Source organism: Glycine soja, chromosome 18 (assembly GCF_004193775.1).
Source record: "Glycine soja cultivar W05 chromosome 18, ASM419377v2, whole genome shotgun sequence".
Lineage (NCBI taxonomy): Eukaryota > Viridiplantae > Streptophyta > Magnoliopsida > Fabales > Fabaceae > Glycine > Glycine soja.
Genome location: NC_041019.1, coordinates 16,743,104 through 16,765,066, shown reverse-complemented (window position 1 = coordinate 16,765,066; position 21,963 = coordinate 16,743,104). Strand labels below are relative to the sequence as shown.

At 32.7% G+C, this 21,963-nt stretch overlaps 1 protein-coding gene across 1 annotated transcript; it reads right to left on the bottom strand.

Annotated features, from left to right (window-relative positions):
* LOC114396047 (homeobox-leucine zipper protein HOX20-like) lies at nt 1–2,552 on the bottom strand. The gene is made up of 3 exons (XM_028357940.1): nt 1,880–2,552; nt 1,161–1,543; nt 1–669 (listed from the first exon to the last, which is right to left on the bottom strand). Exons 1-3 carry the CDS (start codon nt 2,001–2,003, stop codon nt 202–204), a joined length of 975 nt encoding a protein of 324 aa, XP_028213741.1. The 5' UTR covers nt 2,004–2,552; the 3' UTR covers nt 1–201.
* Nucleotides 2,553–21,963: the final 19,411 nt, after the last annotated feature.

Sequence of the window (21,963 nt, the reverse complement as noted above, 5' to 3'; positions counted from 1 at the left end):
TATCGTGAATAGCCTAATGTAATAACATGCTGATTTTATTAAAAATCGGAGTTTCACCTAGTTAACACTCAACATAAGTTATCTTTGATGCGAACTTTGATTAAGCAGATTACTGAGGTGAAACTTCAATTCCTAAAATATTTTACTGCAGAGTTACAGCTGTGAACTAATGAACTTTAACATTCCCCGACTAATAGTAACTCAATATGACCAAAAGCAGAAGGCTTGATCTTCAAGTGGGAACCGGAAACTGCAAGAATTTTCATTTGGTTCATCATATTCATAGCAGACATCTTCAACCTTTGGTAAGAACGGCATGGTCAAGATGTTTTGGCTGAGGATGTCTTCTTCATCTTGCGAGAAATCTGAGTGGTCTGGTTCCAAAGCATGGGAGGAATCTGCAGGCTCCATATATGAGGATTGGTTTCCATCAGTGAAATGTCGGCTCTCCGAATCAAGAACATCACTTTTAGCTGAATTAGCATCTTCATGTTTGTTTATTACCTTAACAGGAAGTGGCACTTCGGATCCATTCTCAGAACCTGTGTTTATGATTAAATCTTTATGCTCTTTATGCTCTTTATGCCGTGAGTTGACAGTATCACAAGAGGTATCATCAGAATTCTGTTCCTCTTGCTCTCTGGGAATCAGTCTGTTGAGAGAGTTAACCTGTAACAAGGAAATTGTACCCATTCAACCATTATGGCATTAACCCATTTCGGATAAAAGTATGGTAAAACACACCAAATTCGTCATGAAATTACAAATTTAGTCAATTTTATCTTTGTACTTACCAAGCATTGGTTATCTGGGGGTTTAATTTTGTAATTTATAAATAAAAAAAAAGAGCAGAGAAAGATGTTGAGTGTTTGTTGTTATTGTTAAAAACTCTCAATGTTCAAATGATGTCTACAACATGATCAACTTTAAGAACCAACTGTATTAAAATATTAAGAATTCAGCCTTGTGAGATGCTTGAAGTGCAACTTTCATCATAGATGAGTAGAATCTTTTGTAAACAATTATGTTACCAGGTATTATAAGTGACCGAGTAGCCTTAATGCCACAAATCATTGAGATTCATCTATTGTCGTTTTGATTCATAGAGAGAAAAAAGGGAAATTATACTAATGGTTTTATTTATGTCTAACAATGGTTACCTCTTCCTTTAACTTGTCATTCTCTTGAAGGAGATTGTCATAGTCCCGTTTGAGTACGTGATAGCTAGCTTTTAACATGCCATAGTCTGTCTCAAGCTGTTTGGTCTTGAACCTTGCCCTACGGTTTTGGAACCATATGGCCACTTGCCGTGGTTGCATGCCAAGTTCCTTTGCAAGTTGGACCTTCCTTTCAGGTTCAAGCTTGTTTTCCACCTCGAAGTTACTTTGAAGAAACTGCACTTGTTCACTTGTGAGCCTCCTTGTCTTACCGGGTTGATGGAGGCACACCTCAAAATCCGCATCATTGCCGTTCTCTTCTTTCTCTGGCCCTTGAAAGAAGGGCCTATGCGTGACGTTCACAACATTAGCCATGGATTTTGAACCTGAATTCAAGGCACCAAATATTAATATTAATAACTATGCTATAATTCAAACATAAACGATTTTCAATGAAAAAAAATAATTTTTTCCTTGGGTTTTCATATATTCTTTATCAGAAAGAAACCAGAATCTATAAGAAACCCACTTCTGATTTTGTTATGAAAAAAAACTACAAATATTTATATGTTGTTTTTCTTTTGTCTTTCTCTGTTCTTGAAATTTCATGTTGACGAAAAAGGTTTTAAAGTACAAAAAAACTCAGCAACTTCAAAAAGATTATGAAAGCAAAAGGCCAGAGACAAGAATAAAGAAGCAAAAACATGATGGTAGCAAATCACCTTGGAAAGAAGGTTCAGAGTTTTGAAAACAAAAAGATTGAATAAGTTCAGGGGAGCATGGAAGTCTTTCTTTTTGGAGCAAAAGTGTCATGCTTGAACCCCCATGAAGCTTCTGACCAGCCATGGCCTTAAGGAAACTTGTTGGTGGTTTTATGGAACAAGGCTATTAGGTGTAGAGTGTTGAGAGAATTTAAACTAAAGGGTCATATTCATATCATACCCTTAAATAGGAGCATAGGGATGAGGCTCTTTGCCTCTTTGGTTTGATCAAGATTAATGGTGAAAGGAGCAGGTGGTGGGCAATAATGTGATGTGGGAATTGTGAGGGTGGGGAGTGTGCATCATACTCATCACTCAGAGAGGAATTGAAGGCTATGTTAGATGTGAATAAATTTCAGGACAAAGGGGTGGTGCATTCTTCTATGTTTGGAAAGAGACAGAGAGCATGGTCAGAGGGGAGTAAGAGTTTTTTTTTTTTTGTGCAGAGGGGTGAGAGAGGTTATGAGAGTTGGAAATTTTTGGTTTTGAGTTGAGAAGTGATATAAATGGGAGATTCCTGTTGGTGATGGTGGGGGAACATTGATGGGGTTTATATTATGGAGAGAGTCTTGGAATGGTGAAGCAACTAGGGAAGCATTCACAAACAAACGACACTCTAAGTATGCACACAAGTTTATTTTTTACATTTTGTTGTTTTGTTTTTTCTTCAAAATCTGTCCTATTAAACAAGGCAGGGACTTTTTTTCCCCTTTAAGCAATTTGTTTAATTAAGAAAATAATTTGATTATCTCAGATTATTATTTTATACATTTATTTTTATATGAAATGAAAAAGAACTTCTTTTACTTTTTGTTTCTCCACGTGATTATTAATTTTGACATTTTATAAGGAAACATAATAAAAAAAAAGAGAATTAGAGGGGGAAAAAGTTAATTTTTTACGTAATTTTTATTCAGAATGTCTTATTGGGATTGTAAATTATTGATTTTAATAATCCTTTGTCCCAAAATAAGTGTCAACTTAAGTTATTTTATACAGATAAAAAAAACTAATAAATAAATGAAAGAGAGTAATATAAATATTAAATTAAAAAAATTAAAGTGCATTTATTAGTAGTATTAATGGAAAAAATAATTAATATTACATTAAAAAAACTAAATTTGACACTTATTTTAGGATAACTTTTTTTCTCAAATATGACTCTTATTTTAGGACAAAAGGAATAAATAAAATAATATTCAATGGTATCAATGAATCTATGCCTTGGAGGGAATAGCAAAAGAAAATAAAATTTATTAATTTTGTGAAAAATGAACAAATGAGATTACAATAAGAGAATTTCATTTGAAGACTAATAAATTTCTTTTAAATACACCATAATACAAACAAGTGTTGAGTAATAACATAAATCAAGATTCTTTTGGTTTGAAATGCTAACAAAAAGTGTGTAAAAAATTGTGTTTGAAATGCTAACAAAAAGTGTTATATCTACGTATGTGGATATAGACAACAACTTATGCTGGTTTTGTGAAGAATTTAAGGCCATTTAATGTTATATTCATTTGATTCTTTGTGCATTAAATGTTTGATTATTCTTCTTAGGATGGTCGAAGAAAAGAAAGTAAGAGAAAAATCAATTTTAAATTAACTCTCCTTTCACATAAAAAGAAGTGTCACTGTTAGGTGTAAGATTTTTCTAAGCAAAAGGTAATTTGTCCTCTAAAACCAATTGTAGAGTATTTTTCAAGGAAGATAAGTAGAATGTTTTATCATCTCAAAGTTGACAAGCATCCAATGTTGCAATTAATGCTTGAGCGGACACCCTACTTCAAACGATGCTTAAGACCCAAATAGAAAATTGTTTAAAGATGATAGTCACTTGTTCTTTGAATCATATAAATACCAGAAGATTTTAAGTATTCAAGTGACACATTTTTAACATCCCAATTTTCTAGATTGGGTAGCTCAGTATAGAAATAACTTGTATTTTTTTATATGCAATGTGGTAGTATTATCCTTAGTGAAATAATTTATATAAGAGATAGAATCATCATAGGATAGCCAAGAGACCTAGATTTTAAGTGTTGATTCTAGGAATAAGTGATTTAGATGTGGAAAATCATTGGTCAAACCTTCAGTCAACTACACTCTAGAAAGTCAAAGTAAGGGAATTCATCATTAACAACAGTTTTGTAAATAAAGACTTTTTAGGTTAAAATGAGAGATTTAGATTAATTAATGAAGTTTTAAGGTATTAATGTGTCTAGGCATGAAAAACTAGTCTAATTAATTAAGAAAGAAGAGAATTAATTTCTCATTCACTTTAATTATTTTTAGTCAAGTCTAATAAAAGAAATTAATAAATGAATCAATTACTCTAGAATCAATTTAAAAGTTAGAGTTTAATTAGGGACTAACTAAGAGTTTAAGTCATTAAGAGTAGTTAGGAGAAAAAAATGGGAGAAAACCTAGGGGACCCACATATGGGCCCCCTCGTGACCTAACCCTTTATATAAAGGAGAGGAACTCACCCTTCCCTCTCGTATTGGTGTTGCCAGCTAGAGAGAGATGGAGAGAGCTTCTCCATTGTTGTGGTGTTGTGAAGGATTTTGAAGAGGCTTAAATGAGTTTGTTAGCCATTTCTCATGCTCTTCTTCATTCTTTTGTCTTTAACTCACTAGGATCCTCATACCTCTCTCTTGCTCCATTTTCATGCCCATGCTTTAGGAAATGCTCAATGTTTCAACTCACCCCACACTCATCTCTTTGCTTCTTTGTATCAACCAAGAGGTAAGAGAGGAGTATTTGATTCCTTAGGAACCATGCTTGGATTATAAGAAGTTAAACTTCTTTTATGTTGTGACTTTGTATGTTATGTGTGAAATTTGAAATATATACCTATGACAATATGATTGATGCACATTGTATTTGTGAATTCTGGGCATAAAAATGAGTTCCTTGACCCCCAAAAACCTAGAAAAGCATAAATGATATGTCTCATTTAGAGTTGTATGGCATTTGGAATTAAATTTTTAAGTTAGGGCAAATTATATGTGAATATTACTCTGCTTTCAAAAATTTTAAAGTTGCAGCTGGAATCTGTGGTTATGGAACTTAAAATTGAACTCAATAGGTCCAAAAACCTAGGGTTAGACATAAAATACAACCCATTTGAGTTAGATAGCTTATGGAATCACAATTTCAAGTTTTGCTCTTTTTTTGTAAATCTTACTCTGTTTGCACGAACTGTACCAATGAGCTTGATTTCTGTAGATTTTGGGCATGTAACTGAGTTCTTCATGTTTGACAACATAGCATTTGATATAAAATTTTCATGAAACAAATTTCTACAACTCTTGGAAATTAGAAAACAATTTTTGTAAACTTTAAGGATGACGTGCAGGACAGTTTGGTATTAGGGTCAAATAAGAGTGGACTTAGGAAATTTTGAGTCCAAAACTAAGTTCCTTGCATTTGAAAACCTTGAGAAGCATATATGGTTTGTCCTAAGTGGATTTCTACAGCAATGGGAAAGTTGATTTCAAAGTGGGCAATTATGTACAATTCCAAATAATAAAGGGTCATGAACATGTAATGTTGAACAAGTGGCCTCAATAATTTAAGGGGGGGGGGGGGGGGGGTTAATTAAATTTCAAAATTTTCCACTAACAAACTTTTAACCCCTTTCTAAATGATAGGCTCAGAATGCAGAAGAAGAAACAACAATCAATTTAATAATGTTCTTTAAACATGAAAGACAAAATTGATTGCAATAACATAAATGAGATAAAGGATAAAAGAAATGCAAATTTGATTTATACTAGTTCGGCCACTTCTTGTGCCTCCATCCAGTCCTCAAGCAACCCACTTGAGATTTTCCACTATCTTTGTAAATCATTTATAGACTTTGAACACACATTGGGATCTCTCACCCTTGTGTTCAAAGATTCTCCAAGAGACAACCCGTCTCTTGATTACAATTCTCACAGTTCAAGAGACAACCAATCTCTTGATTACAATTAACTTTCTGAGATGAACAAAAAGATTTCTCTCCTTTAGAGTGGATGATACAAATTGAAGTTCCTAGAGGAATTTCTCTCTTTTAGAGACGATAATACAATTTGAAGTTCCTGGATGAATTCACAATAGATGTGCAAGTGTTCGCCCAAGAGTTGTTGATAAAGCATTTGGCAATTAAGTTATCTTAGAATTTCTCTATCTTGCTTTTCGAAGTCAAACACACATATATATAGGCCCTTCGTGCCTTTTCAAAATGGTTTGAAGAGATATGTCTTTTCAAAAAGTTTTTTCTGAAATTCTTCACTAGTAATCAATTACAGGTTTCTGGTAATCGATTACACAATTATATTTTGAAGGGTCATGACTTTTCAAAGTGTTTTATGAAGTGTCGTCGTTGGTAATCGGTTACAAACATATAGTAATCGATTACATGATTCAAAATTCAAATTCAAAACCCTTTTTAAAAGTTGATTTTCAAAATTGTCTTCTGGTAATCGGTTATACTGCCTAGTAATCGATTACCAGAGCCTTGGATGTTGGAAACAATGTGTTTTGAGGGAAAAGCTTGATCAACCAATGAGATTGTTAGAGGCCTTATCTTTTTCTTGATCTTGTTTGCTTTGACCTTGAATTATTCTTGAAGCAATGCTTAACCTTTGAATGTTTGTTGAAACAACCTTATATTAATCTTAAAGCAATGCTTAACCTTTGAATGTTTGTTGAAACAGCCTCGTTGTTTGATTCTACTTTGGCATCATCAAAACCCTGTATTCATATATTCACATTCTCCCTTTTTTTTATGATGACAATCATTATCAAGCAAACTCTTTTTAGCATCATTGAAACCTGCATGATTCACATTCTCCCCCTTTTTGATAATGAGAATCATTATCAAGCAAATTCTTTTTGGCATCATCAAAACCTGCATGATTCACATGTAAGAATGTATGGAATAAGTTGTTTACTTTCATTGAGACTTTATTATGTGAAATTGGGGAAATTTTTTTGTTATATGTTGTAAGACCAAGTGAGTGTGACCATTGGCAAAACATGTTGCATGTTATGAATGAGTTTATTAATGGTGTTGGTTATGAACTGTCATGCTTGGGGATTGGGTTTGGGGGTGTCTAATCCTCGACAAAATTTACTTTAAATGTCTAGTAATGATTTGGTGATTGGATATGCAGTGGTGTGTGATTCAGTAAAGTGGTTTATTCCACTTAAAGGGCCATGTTGATTGTGACCCCAAGGAGGGAAGAGGATCAATGTCATTTCTCTCTTGATATGTTTGTGTGTATGCATGATGGAGATTACTTATGGTTGGAAGCTTCATGAGGATTGATATGCATTACGAGGAAGTAATTGACGAATGAGGTAGTAAGATTATATTAAAATTAGAGGGATTATTTTGTCGGAAGTTAGGGCCTGATCCTATACTTAGTAGGAAAACACTCTTTAATACAAGTACTAACGCAACCATCATTTGAGGATCGATGCTTGTCATCATGAAAAATGAGTGGGGATTCATTAAAAGGGGGTGGATGACATACAATAGGTACACTAGGAGACAATCTGAATGGTTCAAAGGACCTAGGGAATGTTGAGTAGTAATAACCTGACTAAGAACATTTCTATGGTTAGTGAGAGTGCCATGTCTTGTATTGGCATGTGACATGTCCTCCCAGTTGTCATACATATGTTGCGTAAGACCATGTGTGGATTGTATAAAGAAAAAGTTTATTAAAACCAAAAAGAAAGGCACAACTAGAAGTTCAGATCTCTTAGAGATCATTCATATAGATATTAATGGGCCCCTAACTCCTATAATTTGTGGTAACAAATTTCTCATTACATTCATTAATGATTTTTGCCGATATGGCTATCTTTACTTGATTAAAGAAAAATCTAAAGCACTTGAAAAGTTCAAAATTTGTAAAACCGAAGTGGAAAAGCAATTGGGAAAAATCATCAAGATTGTACGGTTTGACTATAGTGGAGATCATTCCACAATTCACCATGCCTGGGACTTCTGAACAAAATAGTGTAGCTAAAAGGTGTAACAAGACACTTAAAGATATGATGAGATGTATGATGAGTAGATGTAACTTTCCAAAAAATTTGTAGGGAGAAGCCTTGAAACACAACCCTTTACGTCTTGAATAGAGTTCCTAGTAAATATGTTCCCAAAACTCTTCTTGAACTTTGAACAGGAAGAAAACCTAGCATGAACCATCTTTGAGTTTGGGGATTCCTAGCTAAGGTAAAAATTTATAATCCTTTGCAAAAAGGGACAAACCTTAAGATGAGATATCATTTTTTTTTATTGGATATTCAGTCATGTCAAAGGATACAGGTTCTTTTGTCCCAGTAAGGGGAGCAAAATGGTAGAGTCCATGAATGCTAAGTTTTTAGAGCTTGATGCGACGAACCCTGTTGTTCCATATAATGATATTGGTGTCAAGTCACCTAAGACTATTTCTTTGTCGCTACCTATTCTAGTTGTTAGTGTTTCAAGCGTTGTTTTGATTGAGATTGAGGCCTACCCAACCAAACCACCACGCACAACCATCTCCTCCTAAACCCAAACACCACACACCACCCATGGCAGGAGGGCAAGATTGGAAACCTTCAGCTTTTGATGTCATTTGTTGTTCCAGTGGGGTCTTCCTCTCAACCATGTTATTTTTCATCCACATGGCTCGAATCCGTTTTTCACCCTTTTTAAGCTCCTTTTCAATGCTTCTAACAAGTTTTTTTGTATATTAGATTTTTTATATAGAATTTATTAATTAAATTATGTAAGTTTGGGCACTAGTTAATCAATAGTATTACACTTGGATCTTATTAGGCCTTAGTTATCATTAGTATCACACATGGGCTTTCATTGGGCTTAGTGATCATCGATGTCGACACACATAGGCCTTAATTAATCATTAGTGTTATACTTGGATCTTGGGTCTTGGTTAATCACCAAATTTATAATTGAATCTTAGTTGATGTTCTCAGAACTAGATCGGGCATTGAACCGATGAAGACACTAATTTAAGGGTCAATGGTTCAATCGAGGTCAAACTGTGATCAAATCAGTTTTAATAAAAAATTTAAAATATTTTAATATAATATCCTCGCAATATTGGATAAAAAATAACATAATATGCATAAATTGATATAATAAAGAGTAAACTTCACTTAAAAATGTCATAAGTTATAATACTTCTTTTTTTTTATAAAACCAAAATGACATCATTTTGAATTTTTTTTTTTAAAAAACAATTTTAAGCGAAATCGGTTAAATAGTTAACCCACCAGGTTTATCAATTTTCAACCGATTCAACAATTTTGAGCTAGTTTAAGGACACATCGGTTTTTAGGAAGCATTGGACCGAACACATGACCTATTCTCGGTCGAACCGGATAGTCCATTTTGGGTTTCAAAACCATGGTCTTAGTCAATCATTAGTGTTAAATTGGGCATTAATCAAACATTAGTATTACACTTAGACTTTAGTCAATCATTAATTTTACACTTTGACCTAATGGGGCCTAGGTTATTTTTTTTACAATTGGGCCTTATTGGGCCTCAACAATCATTAATTACTTTGACTTAATTGGGTCTAATTCAATCATTAGTGTTATAATTAGGTATTATTGGGTCTAACTTGATCATAAGTGTTTCACTTTGAGTCTTAGGTAATCATATGTGTTACACTTGGGATATTATTAGGGTTTGGACAATCATCATCTTTACACTTGAACTTTATTAGCTCTTGGTTAATCATTAGTGTTATAATTGAATTATACTATATTTTGATTAATCATTTGTATTACAATGAATCTTATTAGGTCATGGATAATCATTAATGTTACATTTAGAATTTATTGAACCTTAGTGAATCATCAATGTTATGGATGTTAATGGGTTTGGGTCAAACACCAATGTAACACTTTGTATTTATATTTATTATGTTATATTCTTATTATTATTTTTAATAAAATGAATTATTTATTATACTATTAATAATATATAATTTTTGTATATAATTGACATAGATCTTTTTATATTTTTATTTTAATGATTTAATTTTTTATATAATTAATATTGATATTTTTAATTTCATATTACATCATATAAGATACGAATATGTTCATTGTATTTGTTTTTAAATGAAAAAAACTAAACTATATTGTAGGATATATTTATGTAATATTTTTAAAAATGAAATATAAAAATTTATAATATCAAAAAATTAGCAAAATATTTTAGAATATATTATGTTATTATTTTTGTTATAATAATAATAATAATTATTACTATATTTGAAATATTTTTTATATTAAAATTTTCAATTTTAGATTCTTTTGTCAATTTTGAATTATATATATTATTTTTTACAATAACTTTAGCAGTTGAATTTGTCGATCAGGAATTGTTTTTATAATATCTTCAACCACTGATTAAGTGGGTCGCAAAATACCACACTAAATATTTCATACAATTGTCTGTCTTGAAAAAAATACATCCGCTACCAAATTAGCAACCGATGTAAGTTTTGTTCGTTTATGGCAGGCTTATTTTATGGATATCTATAAATATACTTAAAATATGAAAAATTATAAAATTAAGAACATTAGAGGAAAATTATTTTATTTTTCATAAATAGTATGAATTAAAATATATAAATATGTGTATTTGTATATTTTAATTTTATTATTTTGATAATGATTTATAAATATTTATTAAAATTATCTTTGTTTGGATAAACTTAAATATTAATTAAAAAAATTAAAATTAATATTGTATATAACTATATATCTAATTCTAGGAAAGAAATTGTTTGATATAAAAGTTTATAAAATATATGTTATAAAATATAAAAAAAAGTATGACTACATATAGTCACAAAGAAAAAGAGAATATAAATAATTTATTTCATTCTTACCATTTATATATATATATATATATATATATATATATATATATATAAACTTTAATTATATTATATGAATTCTGCTGAACTTCAGGGTTATATTTTATTTAACTGAAATGAAAATAATGTGTATATAAAAAATAGATCAGGAGTGGTAGGTTCCATAACTTAAGTATTATATGAGCCACCAATTAATCTTATCACTTTATCAAATACTTTATCATTTTACTTTAGAGGATATCTTCACCTGTATTTATTATATATTTTTATTATTTTGTATATTTTTATTATATTGGTATATATATAATATATCATTATATATTTTATGTAAATCTTATTTATATTATCCATAATATTATATATATATATATATACATACATACATATATATATATATATATATATATATATATATATATATATATATATATATATATTACGGGTCCTAAAACTTCTATGCCAATTTTGTTCTTATTTATTAGAATATTTCATAATATATTTATAGAAAGAAAGAAAGGATATTTTTAGTAAAATTAGCCTTCAATAAATACTACATTCTTTAGAGTAATTGTTTTGATTAATTTGAGTGGAAAATCTTAAAAATAAATTAATTTGAAATTGAGGAGTATCTCAATAGCTTACCGTAATCATTTGAGTTCATAGCATGTAAGTTATTACTTTTTGTCTCATGTTTACACTTATTTTTTTAATTAAATGTCTCTTCTATTCTATCCTATCCTCTCACAGATAAAAATAAATAAATAAATAACACCATATATAACTCCCACTACCTCTTATGTGTCGTGTAACTTTCCTTACGAGCTTTAGCATCCAACCACCATCTTTTGTTCCTATAGTAACGCTTAATAATTATTTCAAAAAAAATAAAAAATAAATATATATATATATATATATATATATATATATATATATATATAAACATGTTTTTATGTCACTTTTTTTATTTTGTCAAACACTTCAAATATAACCAGATAATTTATAAGCTTTCTACTAGGTTTTTTGCGCAAACAAACCCTAACTATTATGCCAAATACCTAATAGTATCTTATGAGCAATGTTGTACAAACTTAAAATGTATGATGTTTTTTTGATAAATTTCTTAATAAATATTTAAAACAGAAAAAGATTAAAAAAAACAAAATGAATCAGTTAATTGCAAAAGTTAAAATTAACTTATCCATATTTTAACTTATGCATCCCAACTATTGAAATTCTTACATCAACTAGGGATATGACCAAATAAAATATTCTTTTTGTACTCTTATATAAACAAAAAAAATTAATCTCACACTAATTAAGTTAGTTGACATTATTTAATTTTTTATATTTCAAGTAAAAAAAATAAGGTTATTTTTAAAATTTTCTTCATTGAAACTCACTATCATGAATAAAAATAAGTCATTAAAAATATAATTAGAATTAAAGGAAGAGTATTTTACCAATGATAGTATTAAATATGACAAAATTAATTAGATTTGTTTATATTTAAGTCCAACATACAAGATTATTTGTTTGCTTACTATAGTGTGTGACTCAAAATCACAAATGGCACACGTGAGAAGACTTTAAAATAGTGTTGTTATAACTATTTTCAGTTATTATAACTGGATTGGTTTTGGCACCAAAGCATAGCTAGAGTGTACATATATATTCTTGATCATGTAATGCAGTGTGTGGTTTTTTAGAGAGTGGCTGAAAAATAGGGAAGCTGAAAAACTGCAGAAATCAGAGAGTTCAAAAGGGAGGTAGTGAGCTAGGTGATTGAGTGAGGTTTTGTTCAAAGAGAAACCAAGAGAGATCAAAGTTAGATGCTGCTTGTATTGAACTTGTAATTTCATGATCAATGTGATGATGATGAGCTGCGTTTTCCCGTGGATGTAGGCACATTGCCGAGCCACGTAAATCTTTGGGTTCTTGCTCTGCTGTGTATTGCTTTGCTGTGTTTTCTGTGTTTTTTCTTGTTTTTTTATTATCTTGTGCAGATTAAGAGTAGCATAATTTATAACTAGAACCAACAAGTGGCGCCGTCTGTGGGGACAAGAATCAAGATCAAGAAAGATGGGAACAACAAAGTACGATATTGAGAAGTTTTCAGGGGAAAATGACTCGGGTTATGGAGAATCAAGATGGAAGCAATCCTGATTCAACATGGTTGTGCAGAAGCTCTTAAAGGAGAAGAAAGGATGTCTGAATCTCTAAGCTCAAAGGAGAAATCAGAGATGATTGCTAAAGCCAGAAGTGCAATCATTCTATGCCTTGGAGATAAAGCTTTAAGAGAAGTTGCAAGAGAAAAGACAGCAACCTCAATGTGGCTGAAACTGGAGTTATTGTATATGACAAAGTCCCTTGCAAATCGGCTATGCTTGAAGCAACAACTGTACACCTTCAAGATGACAGAGTCAAGAACAGCCACTGAACAATTGGCTGATTTCAACAAGATTCTTGATGATTTGGAAAATATTGAAGTAAAGCTTGAAGAGGAGGATAAAGCTCTCTTGCTTTTGAATTCCTTACCAAAATCCTTTGAACATTTCTAGGATGCAATTCTTTATGGCAAAGATCAAGACATTACCCTAGAAGAAGTCCAAACCTCAATAAGGACCAAGGAGATGCAAAAACAACAAGCCTCCAAATCTGAGGATAATGGTGAAAGCCTGAATATTTTAAGGGGAAGGAGTGAAAAGAAGGGAACAAGAGGAAAGAAGTCCAGATTAAGGTCAAGGGATTCAAAGAATGGCCAGAAAACAAAGTTCAAATGCTTTAATTGTCACAAAACTGGTCATTTCAAGAAAGATTGCCCAGACAAGATCAAGAAAGGATCTTTGGACTCTGCTGACATTGTTGAAGCCTCTGAAGGTTATAAGAGTGCAGGTGTTTTAGTAGCTTCTAATACCAAAACACAAACAGAATGGATTATGGATTCTGGATCCTCATATCACAGTAGCCCGAGAAAGGACTATTTTGAAACCTTGGAACTGAAACTAGCAGGAGCTGTATTGCTAGGAGACAACTACCCCTGCAAGGTACAAGACATTGGAACTGTGAGATTGAAGATGTTTGATAATAGAGAGTATCTACTGAAAAATGTAAGGTACATTCCAGAACTCAAAAGAAATCTTATTTCCATAAACATGTTTGATGATCTAGGATATTCAACTAGAATTTTAAATGGTGTTCTTAAGATTTCAAACGGATCTTTAATCATAGCTAAGGGTAACAAGAATAAAAGTAATGGCTTGTTTATTCTTGAAGGTTCCACTATTGTAGGACATGCATCGATAACTAGTAATATGATTGATAAAACAAAACTTTGGCATTTGAGATTAGGTCATGTTAGTGAAAGAGGATTACATGAACTTGAGAAACAAAATCTGTTAGGTGATGATAAACTAGATAAACTTGAATTTTGTGATCATTGTGTGCTTGGTAAATCCCATAGAATAAGCTTTGGCACGGGTATTCATGTTTCATCTAGGCCTTTTGAGTATGTGCATTCAGATTTATGGGGACAATCTAGAGTGAAAACTCATGGTGGAAGCTCATACTTTCTCACCATCATAGATGATTTCTCAAGAAGAGTATGACTGTATGTTTTGAAAAATAAGTTGAAAGCTTTTCAAAAATTCAGAGAATGGCATACTCTTGTTGGAAATCAACTTGGTACAAAATTAAAAGTTTTAAGAACTGACAATGGCCTGGAGTTTGTTTCAGAGCAGTTCAATGAGTTTTGCAGGAAAATAGGCATCAAAAGGCACAAAAAAGTCCCTCACACTCCACAGCAGAATGGTTTGGCAGAAAGAATGAATAGGACCATTTTGGAAAAAGTGAGGTGCATGCTTCTAAGTGCAGGACTGCCAAAGACTTTTTGGGGAGAAGCTGCAAACACAGCAGCATATTTGATTAATAGATGTCCTTCATCAGCCTTAGATTTCAAGACACCAATGGAAGCTTGGAGCGGTAAACCACCTGATTATTCAGAATTAAAGGTGTTTGGATCGCTGGCCTTTGCTCATGTTAAACAAGTAAAGCTGGATGCAAGGGCTATAAAGTGTGTATTCATTGGCTATCCTGAAGGAGTTAAAGGGTACAGGCTGTGGAAATTGGAACCAGGTGAGACAAGATGTATCATCAGCAGGGATGTAACCTTTGATGAGAGCAGAATGACAATGCTAAATAAGGAGCAGAAGGATAACAGCTCAAGTGGTAAGAGTACCAATTTTGAGGTGCAGCATTCTGAAATTTTAGATCATGGCAGTGGAGATGCTATTGATCTCACTGATCAAGGAGAAGCTGAAGATAATGAATAGCTGGATACTCAACATGACTTGTCCAATTATCAATTGACTAGAGATAGAGAAAAAAGGGTGATAAAGCCTCCAAAGAGGTATGGTCATGCTGATATTATTTGCTATGCCTTGAGTGTTGCTGAGGAGATTCAAAATTCAGAACCTAAGACCTGGAGGGAAGCAATTGAAAGTGAAGGCAGCCAGCTGTGGCTTCAGGCAATGAGTGAAGAAATGGAATCTTTGAGAAAGAACAATACCTGAATACTTGTGGATCAACCCAAGAAGCAGAAGGCTGTTGGATGTAAGTGGATTTTCAAAAAGAAAGAAGGCATTCCAGGAGTAGAAAGGCCTAGATTCAAGGCAAGATTGGTAGCAAAAGGCTTTACACAGGTTGAAGGAATTGATTACAATGAGATTTTTTTCACCAGTTGTGAAGCATTGCTCATTTAGAATCATACTTGGTCTGGTAAATCAGTATGATTTGGAACTTGAACAGCTGGATGTTAAAACAGCTTTTCTCCATGGAAATCTAAAGGAAACCATTTACATGAACCAGCCAGAAGGTTTTGAAGAAGGGGAGAACAAGGTGTGCTTGCTGAAAAAATATTTGTATGGACTGAAGCAAAGTCCTCGAATGTGGTACCTGAAATTTGATGAGTTCTTGATCAGATATGGCTTCATTAGAAACAAATATGACAACTGTGTATATATCCTGAAAAAGGGGAAAATGTGTGTTCTTTATCTTCTCTTGTATGTGGATGACATCCTCATAGCAAGTGCCAACAAGGAGGAGATTAGGCAACTCAAAGAAAGCTTGAACACAGAATTTGAGATGAAAGATCTTGGGTCAGCTAGGAGGATACTCGGGATTGATATTCATAGGGATAGAGCAAAGGGTGAACTATTCTTATCCCAAAGCAATTACCTCAAGAAAGTGGTGGAGAGGTTTAGGATGCATCAAAGCAAACCTGTTAGCACACCACTTGGTCATCATACAAAGCTATCTGTTATTCAAGCACCAGAAACAGCTGAAGAAAGGTCTAAAATGAATCAAACACCATATGCCAGTGGTGTTGGAAGCATAATGTATGGAATGGTTTGCATCAGACCTGACTTAGCTCATGCTGTAAGTATTATAAGCAGATTCATGGGAGATCCTGGCAGCGCACACTGGGAAGTTGTGAAGTGGACACTAAGGTATCTAAATGGATCTTTGAAAGCTGGTTTAAGGTACAAGAAGACAGCACACGAGGCAGCAGTCACAGGCTATGTAGATGCAGATTTTGCAGGAAATGTAGACACAAGGAAGTCTTTAACATGATATGTATTTACTTTGTTTGGTACAACAATCAATTGGAAAGCAAATCAACAATCAGTTGTTGCTCTTTCAACAACTGAAGCAGAATACATAGCCTTAGCTGAAGGAGTGAAGGAAGCAATCTGGCTTAAAGGTATGATTAATGAACTTGGAATAGCACAAACTTGTGTCACAATTCATTGTGACAGTCAAAGTGCCATTCACTTAGCAAATCACCAAATGTACCATGAGAGGACAAAGCACATAGATGTGAAACTACACTTCATCAGAGATGTGATTGAATCTGAGAAGGTGAAGGTGGAGAAGGTTTCAACAGAAGAAAACTCGGCTGATATGTTCACAAAGTCCCTCTCTAGTGTCAAGTTCAAGCACTGCTTGGATTTGATAAATTTTGAAGATGCCTAAAGCATATTGGTAGAAGTGCAGCCTTGAATCACAAGGTAGACACTTGCTGATTTAGAGTCAAGGTGGAGATTTATAGTGTGTGACTCAAAATCACAAATGACACAAGTGAGAAGACTTTAAAATAGTGTTGTCATAACTGTTTTCAGTTATTATAACTGAATTGGTTTTGGCACCAAAGCATAGCTAGAGTGTACATATATATTTTTGATCATGTAATGCAGTGTGTGGTTTTTTAGAGAGTGGTTGAAAAATAGGGAAGCTGAAAAACTGCAAAAATCAGAGAGTTCAAAAGGGAGGTCATGAGCTAGGTGATTGAGAGAGGTTTTGTTCAAAGAGAAACCAAGAGAGATCAAAGCTAGCTGCTGCTTGTATTGAACTTGTAATTTCATGATCAATGTGATGATGATGAGCTGCGTTTTCCTGTGGATGTAGGCACATTGCCAAACCACGTAAATCTTTGGGTTCTTGCTCTGCTGTGTATTGCTTTGCTGTGTTTTCTGTGTTTTTTCTTGTTTTTTTTATCTTGTGCAGATTAAGAGTAGCAGAATTTATAACTAGAACCAACACTTACATATGAGTCCAAAGAGAGTATATAAATAAGGAATAATTCTCATCTTATAAGTAAGTTTTATATGGTTGAATTATGTCTAAACTTACATTGTGAGATGGTATAATAACTTATTTCTAGATCTATTAGCGGGTCACCTACCATATTAACCATGCAACTCTCAACAAATAAGTAAATTTTGTAGGATTAAATTAGGTGTAGATTCAAATTTTAATATGATATTCAAGTCTATCCTAATTATTATTCTTAGGCATATCGTGTCACTCAGTATCACGCTGTTATGGGATCATTCCTTAGATGTCCAATTCTACAAACTTCACACTCAATATGTTTAGTCCGCGACCTAAGAATAAGATATACTTTTGTTAAGAAAAAAAGTGAAGGAAGAAGACACCTCGATATTATTGGGTATATATATAGCACTAATAACAAACTGAAATTGCAACAGAGGTTAATCAAGAGGATTACTGTACACTATACAGACCTATTATAAGTAGTTCTACCCGATCACAACTATATATTCAACAAGTCCATGCACGATAGGATATAGGAATATTATTACTCATTAATGCACATATCCGTCGCTATCAATGTTGACTATCGAGGCTTATCATTTTTTCCAGGCAGCATATCAGCCATTAATTCCAACATGTGAAACTCTTGTATATATTCATCTTTGGTTCAGTTTTATTCATCCTTTCCTTTACATCATGAATCATCATCCTTTTTCCCCTTTACAGGAAAATTAGCGGTGAAAGAGAAATATCAAGAATAAATGTACCACGAAAAGCTGAACAATCTCTTCAATTATTTCTCTTTCTGGGCGAATACTCACAGTTGGGAGTGTTTGTCTTTATGCATGGTAGTACACGACCTCTCATGAGTTTGTGTGGTTAGGACAGATTCCTAAGATTTACATGCATGGTGTTGGAGTTGGCGTACTTGTGAGTAGCAGAGATTTGCAAATATTATGTACCATTGGTTTCTATATATGAAGAAAAACGCAGATATATTTCATGCTTAATTCTGCATCGGTGGAATTATGGAAACATTATTTTCCAAGTTGGAGGCAAAGGTAGTGAAAATGTTATAAACACATACATGGACCTGTCATTGTTGAATGAATGAATGAATGGACAAGACACACATGAAATCAAGGATCGTTTCATGTATCTTGTTCACATGGTTCTGTCTGCTAGTTCTTGTTTAAAGCGGAATAAAGTATACCGCACATATGAACAAACGAAAAGCATTTATCAATCTGCGGATTTCAGGACTGGTAAGTGTTCTTGGTGATTTTAAGAGTTTGGTACTTTTAAAAAAAAAAATGAAAATGACGTGCTGAATTGGACTCTCTTTATCATGCTTTGCCTTTACTTGAAGATCAGAGGGAATAGTATTCAGAATTAAATATAGTTCAGAAACTTAAACTCTACTCGTAAATGATAAATTTTTATCTTTAATATCAGTTTTTTTTTTTTTAATTCAAAGGGAGAGTCAAACTCAGGTATTATATAACTTATAACAACTCACACTTTAACCAACTAAGAGTTGTTTTTTTATGGGTTATACTACTAAGTACCTTATTTGTTATTGGAAATTATAATAAAATACAATAATAGCATTAAATGCTATATTTTTGGTTAAATTGAATCGCAAGTGCTCCTACTTTTATACCATTTTTAATTAGGTCTTTCAATTTTTTAATTAATTGGGTCTTTATTTTAATTTTTTTAATTGAATTTTACCTTAATTGTCATTATAAAAAATTAATTACAAACATCTAAATATAATGGCATGATACTTCTAGAGTTGTAAGAACAACTAAATCAATTGACTCAATTTGAGTTAGTTGTGCTTACAATACCTTTTAGAAGCATCAATTTCTTTTTAATTATGTGATTGTTGTTAATTTTCCTATAAAGGTAATTAAACAAAAGGATCCGATTCAAAAAATATAAGTTCAAGGATTTAATTAAAAAAAAATAAGGAACTAATTGAAAATTGTGTGAAAGAATGGCTACGTGCAGAATAATTGAACAATCTTGAAAGTATTTTATTATACAAATTTTCCACTCTGGATTTTTTAATTTAATAAATTAATAGGACCCTTGTCTGTGTATTTTTTTTTTCTTTTTTGGATACGCAAAGAAATATTATTAATTGCATTCGAACTCTAGCATAAGTGTACTAAGATTAGAAACAGGAAACAAAAGCTATATGTGTTTAAGTTAATTTAGCCTATGATTGTATATTATAATCTCTAGCTAACTAATTATTTATTAGTTTCTTTTAATTTAATATACGTTGATAGTTCAAGTACAAGATGAAAGTGAAACTCTCATGAGCAATTATTTTTATCTGACACAATTAAAAGTGAGGCTGAATTGATCCCAAATATGCATATACGTTTACCATTATCTGACTCAATTAAAAGTGAGGCTGAATTGATCCAAAATATGCATATACGTTTACCATTTTACCATCATATATATACCCATGGTGTTGGCTTGGAATGTGCAACTTCTTAATGTCTAATTGTCTATTGTGTGCATTTTATTATCTTAAAAAAATATAGGACTCGGTACCTAATTACCCAAAAGCAGACATAGCTATAACTTGAAATTTTTCAAAACCGATTTGTGGCATGACTTTGTGGCTTGCCTGCCATATGACTTGCTACTTTCATGCTAGCTAGTTGTAATTCCTCTCTTAACCACTTTTGCAATGCCATTCTAAATTATTGGGTAGCATATTCCATTGTTCACGTTTTGGGACTTCATTGCAAGGGTCCGATCTACATCAAATAGGGTATGCCGGTGCATCTCACTGTCAATAGCATGCTAGTGAATTAAGGGAGTTACTATTGGTATTGCTATTGGCACTACCTACTTGGTAGATTTTTTGGTTATTCCAAAAATACTCTTCCCACATAAACATGTTTTTGCTGTATAAATATACAACAAATCATATTTCCTTTGCATTGTGTGGGGTGCGAAAAAATTTACTACAGAATCATATTTCCATTGTTGTAATAAAGGGAGTGTAAAATAAGATGTAATGAAAACACAATTATGATATTCAATATAAAGGGAGTGTAAAATAAGGTGTTCCCATTATAATAAAGGGGGTGAAGAAAAAATGTACCGAAAACATGATTGTGTTTTATTGAATATTCACATAATTGTGTTTCCGTTACATTTTTTTACACCCCAATATGATATAAAATAAAACGAAACTGCATTTCTATTGATAAGGATACACGATAGACACCCTAAATCTTGTAAGTTAATTCTAGAAACTCAATCACGAATAATTAAGATAGTTTGGAGGAGGATCACATAAAAATTTGTCATAAAATTTGATCATCAAAGCAAAAAATCTAGCCACAAATAACTAAGATAGAGGCTTGGAGAAGCAACACAAAAAATTGGACCATCACATAAAAATTCAGAAGTAATACAACCACAAATAAGCATGGAACAACAATGTTTTGTGTCTCTGCCAAACACATTAACCATAATGCAATGAAGAATCGATTTAAGAAAGATGCATTTGGGGGGTAGCCAGCGTCACACAAATCTTTGCCATTTAGAGTGCAACATGACGCGATCTTTGCCTTGGGTGGGGTTGGCCGACGTGATGCGATTTGACTCAAAGGCAAAGGCATAGCCATAGCCGCCTGCGCAACTCGAGTGGAGTTCATGGTGAAGGCATCAATCTCTCTCTGCCTTTCTCATATCAGATCTGAAAAATGAAAGGACAACGACAGTGGCAACAACAACTGCAAAGGACAATAGTGACATCAATGAAGGTTGAGCTATTTGGGGTAAGAAAATGGAAATGGAAAGTTAAGGTAGGGATTGTGGTTGAACGTAGAAAATGGAAGGGGAGGGATGTGGGGAAATGGAACTAAGGATAATCAAGTAATTTCAAATGTTTTGGTAGTGTCAATAACATTTTTGGTAGTGGCAATAGCTCTGGTGAATTGATGACCCCAGTGCAAGCAATTGGCCCATGTACTCTGAGATCCATCTGCTAGAGGGGCTTGGTAACATTCTATGGAATGAAACAATGTATTCTAAATTATGTAAGGAGGTTATTATTGGCCCTAATAAAATTGTTCTTGACCCCTATCAGCCAAGAGCCATTACCATCCCACCTCCCCTATCTTCATTCTCTTCTCCCTATTTCCCTTTCTTTATTCATTCTTCCTCTTTTATCTTTCCCTTTGTTCCTACTCTCCCTTCTTTGCACTTACACTGCCATTTTTTTTTTCATTTTCGTGGTCAAATGGAATCATGATTCTGTTATGAAATTTCACACAATGGAATCATGATTGGTGCAACATAGCATGTCCCGTGCCAGCACAACCTCGTCTCATTTCCTTTAGACTTGTCGATGGAAATCACTTTGTGCAGGTACATAATATCTACTAAAATACCATTTACCTTTATTAGCTAATATTTATTTTTTTCCACTAATTTCGTCTTTTGTATTTATATATGACAATGAAGCTTTTTTTAAAAGGATCATTG

What these genes read in the sequence shown, in the direction of transcription:
- LOC114396047 (XM_028357940.1), bottom strand. Translation starts at nt 2,003, where the DNA reads ATGGCTGGTCAGAAGCTTCATGGGGGTTCAAGCATGACACTTTTGCTC. An exon ending in CTCTGAACCTTCTTTCCAAG is followed by an intron (nt 1,544 to 1,879) that starts GTGATTTGCTAC and finishes CCTTGAATTCAG; the next exon opens with GTTCAAAATCCATGGCTAAT. An exon ending in ATGACAAGTTAAAGGAAGAG is followed by an intron (nt 670 to 1,160) that starts GTAACCATTGTT and finishes TCCTTGTTACAG; the next exon opens with GTTAACTCTCTCAACAGACT.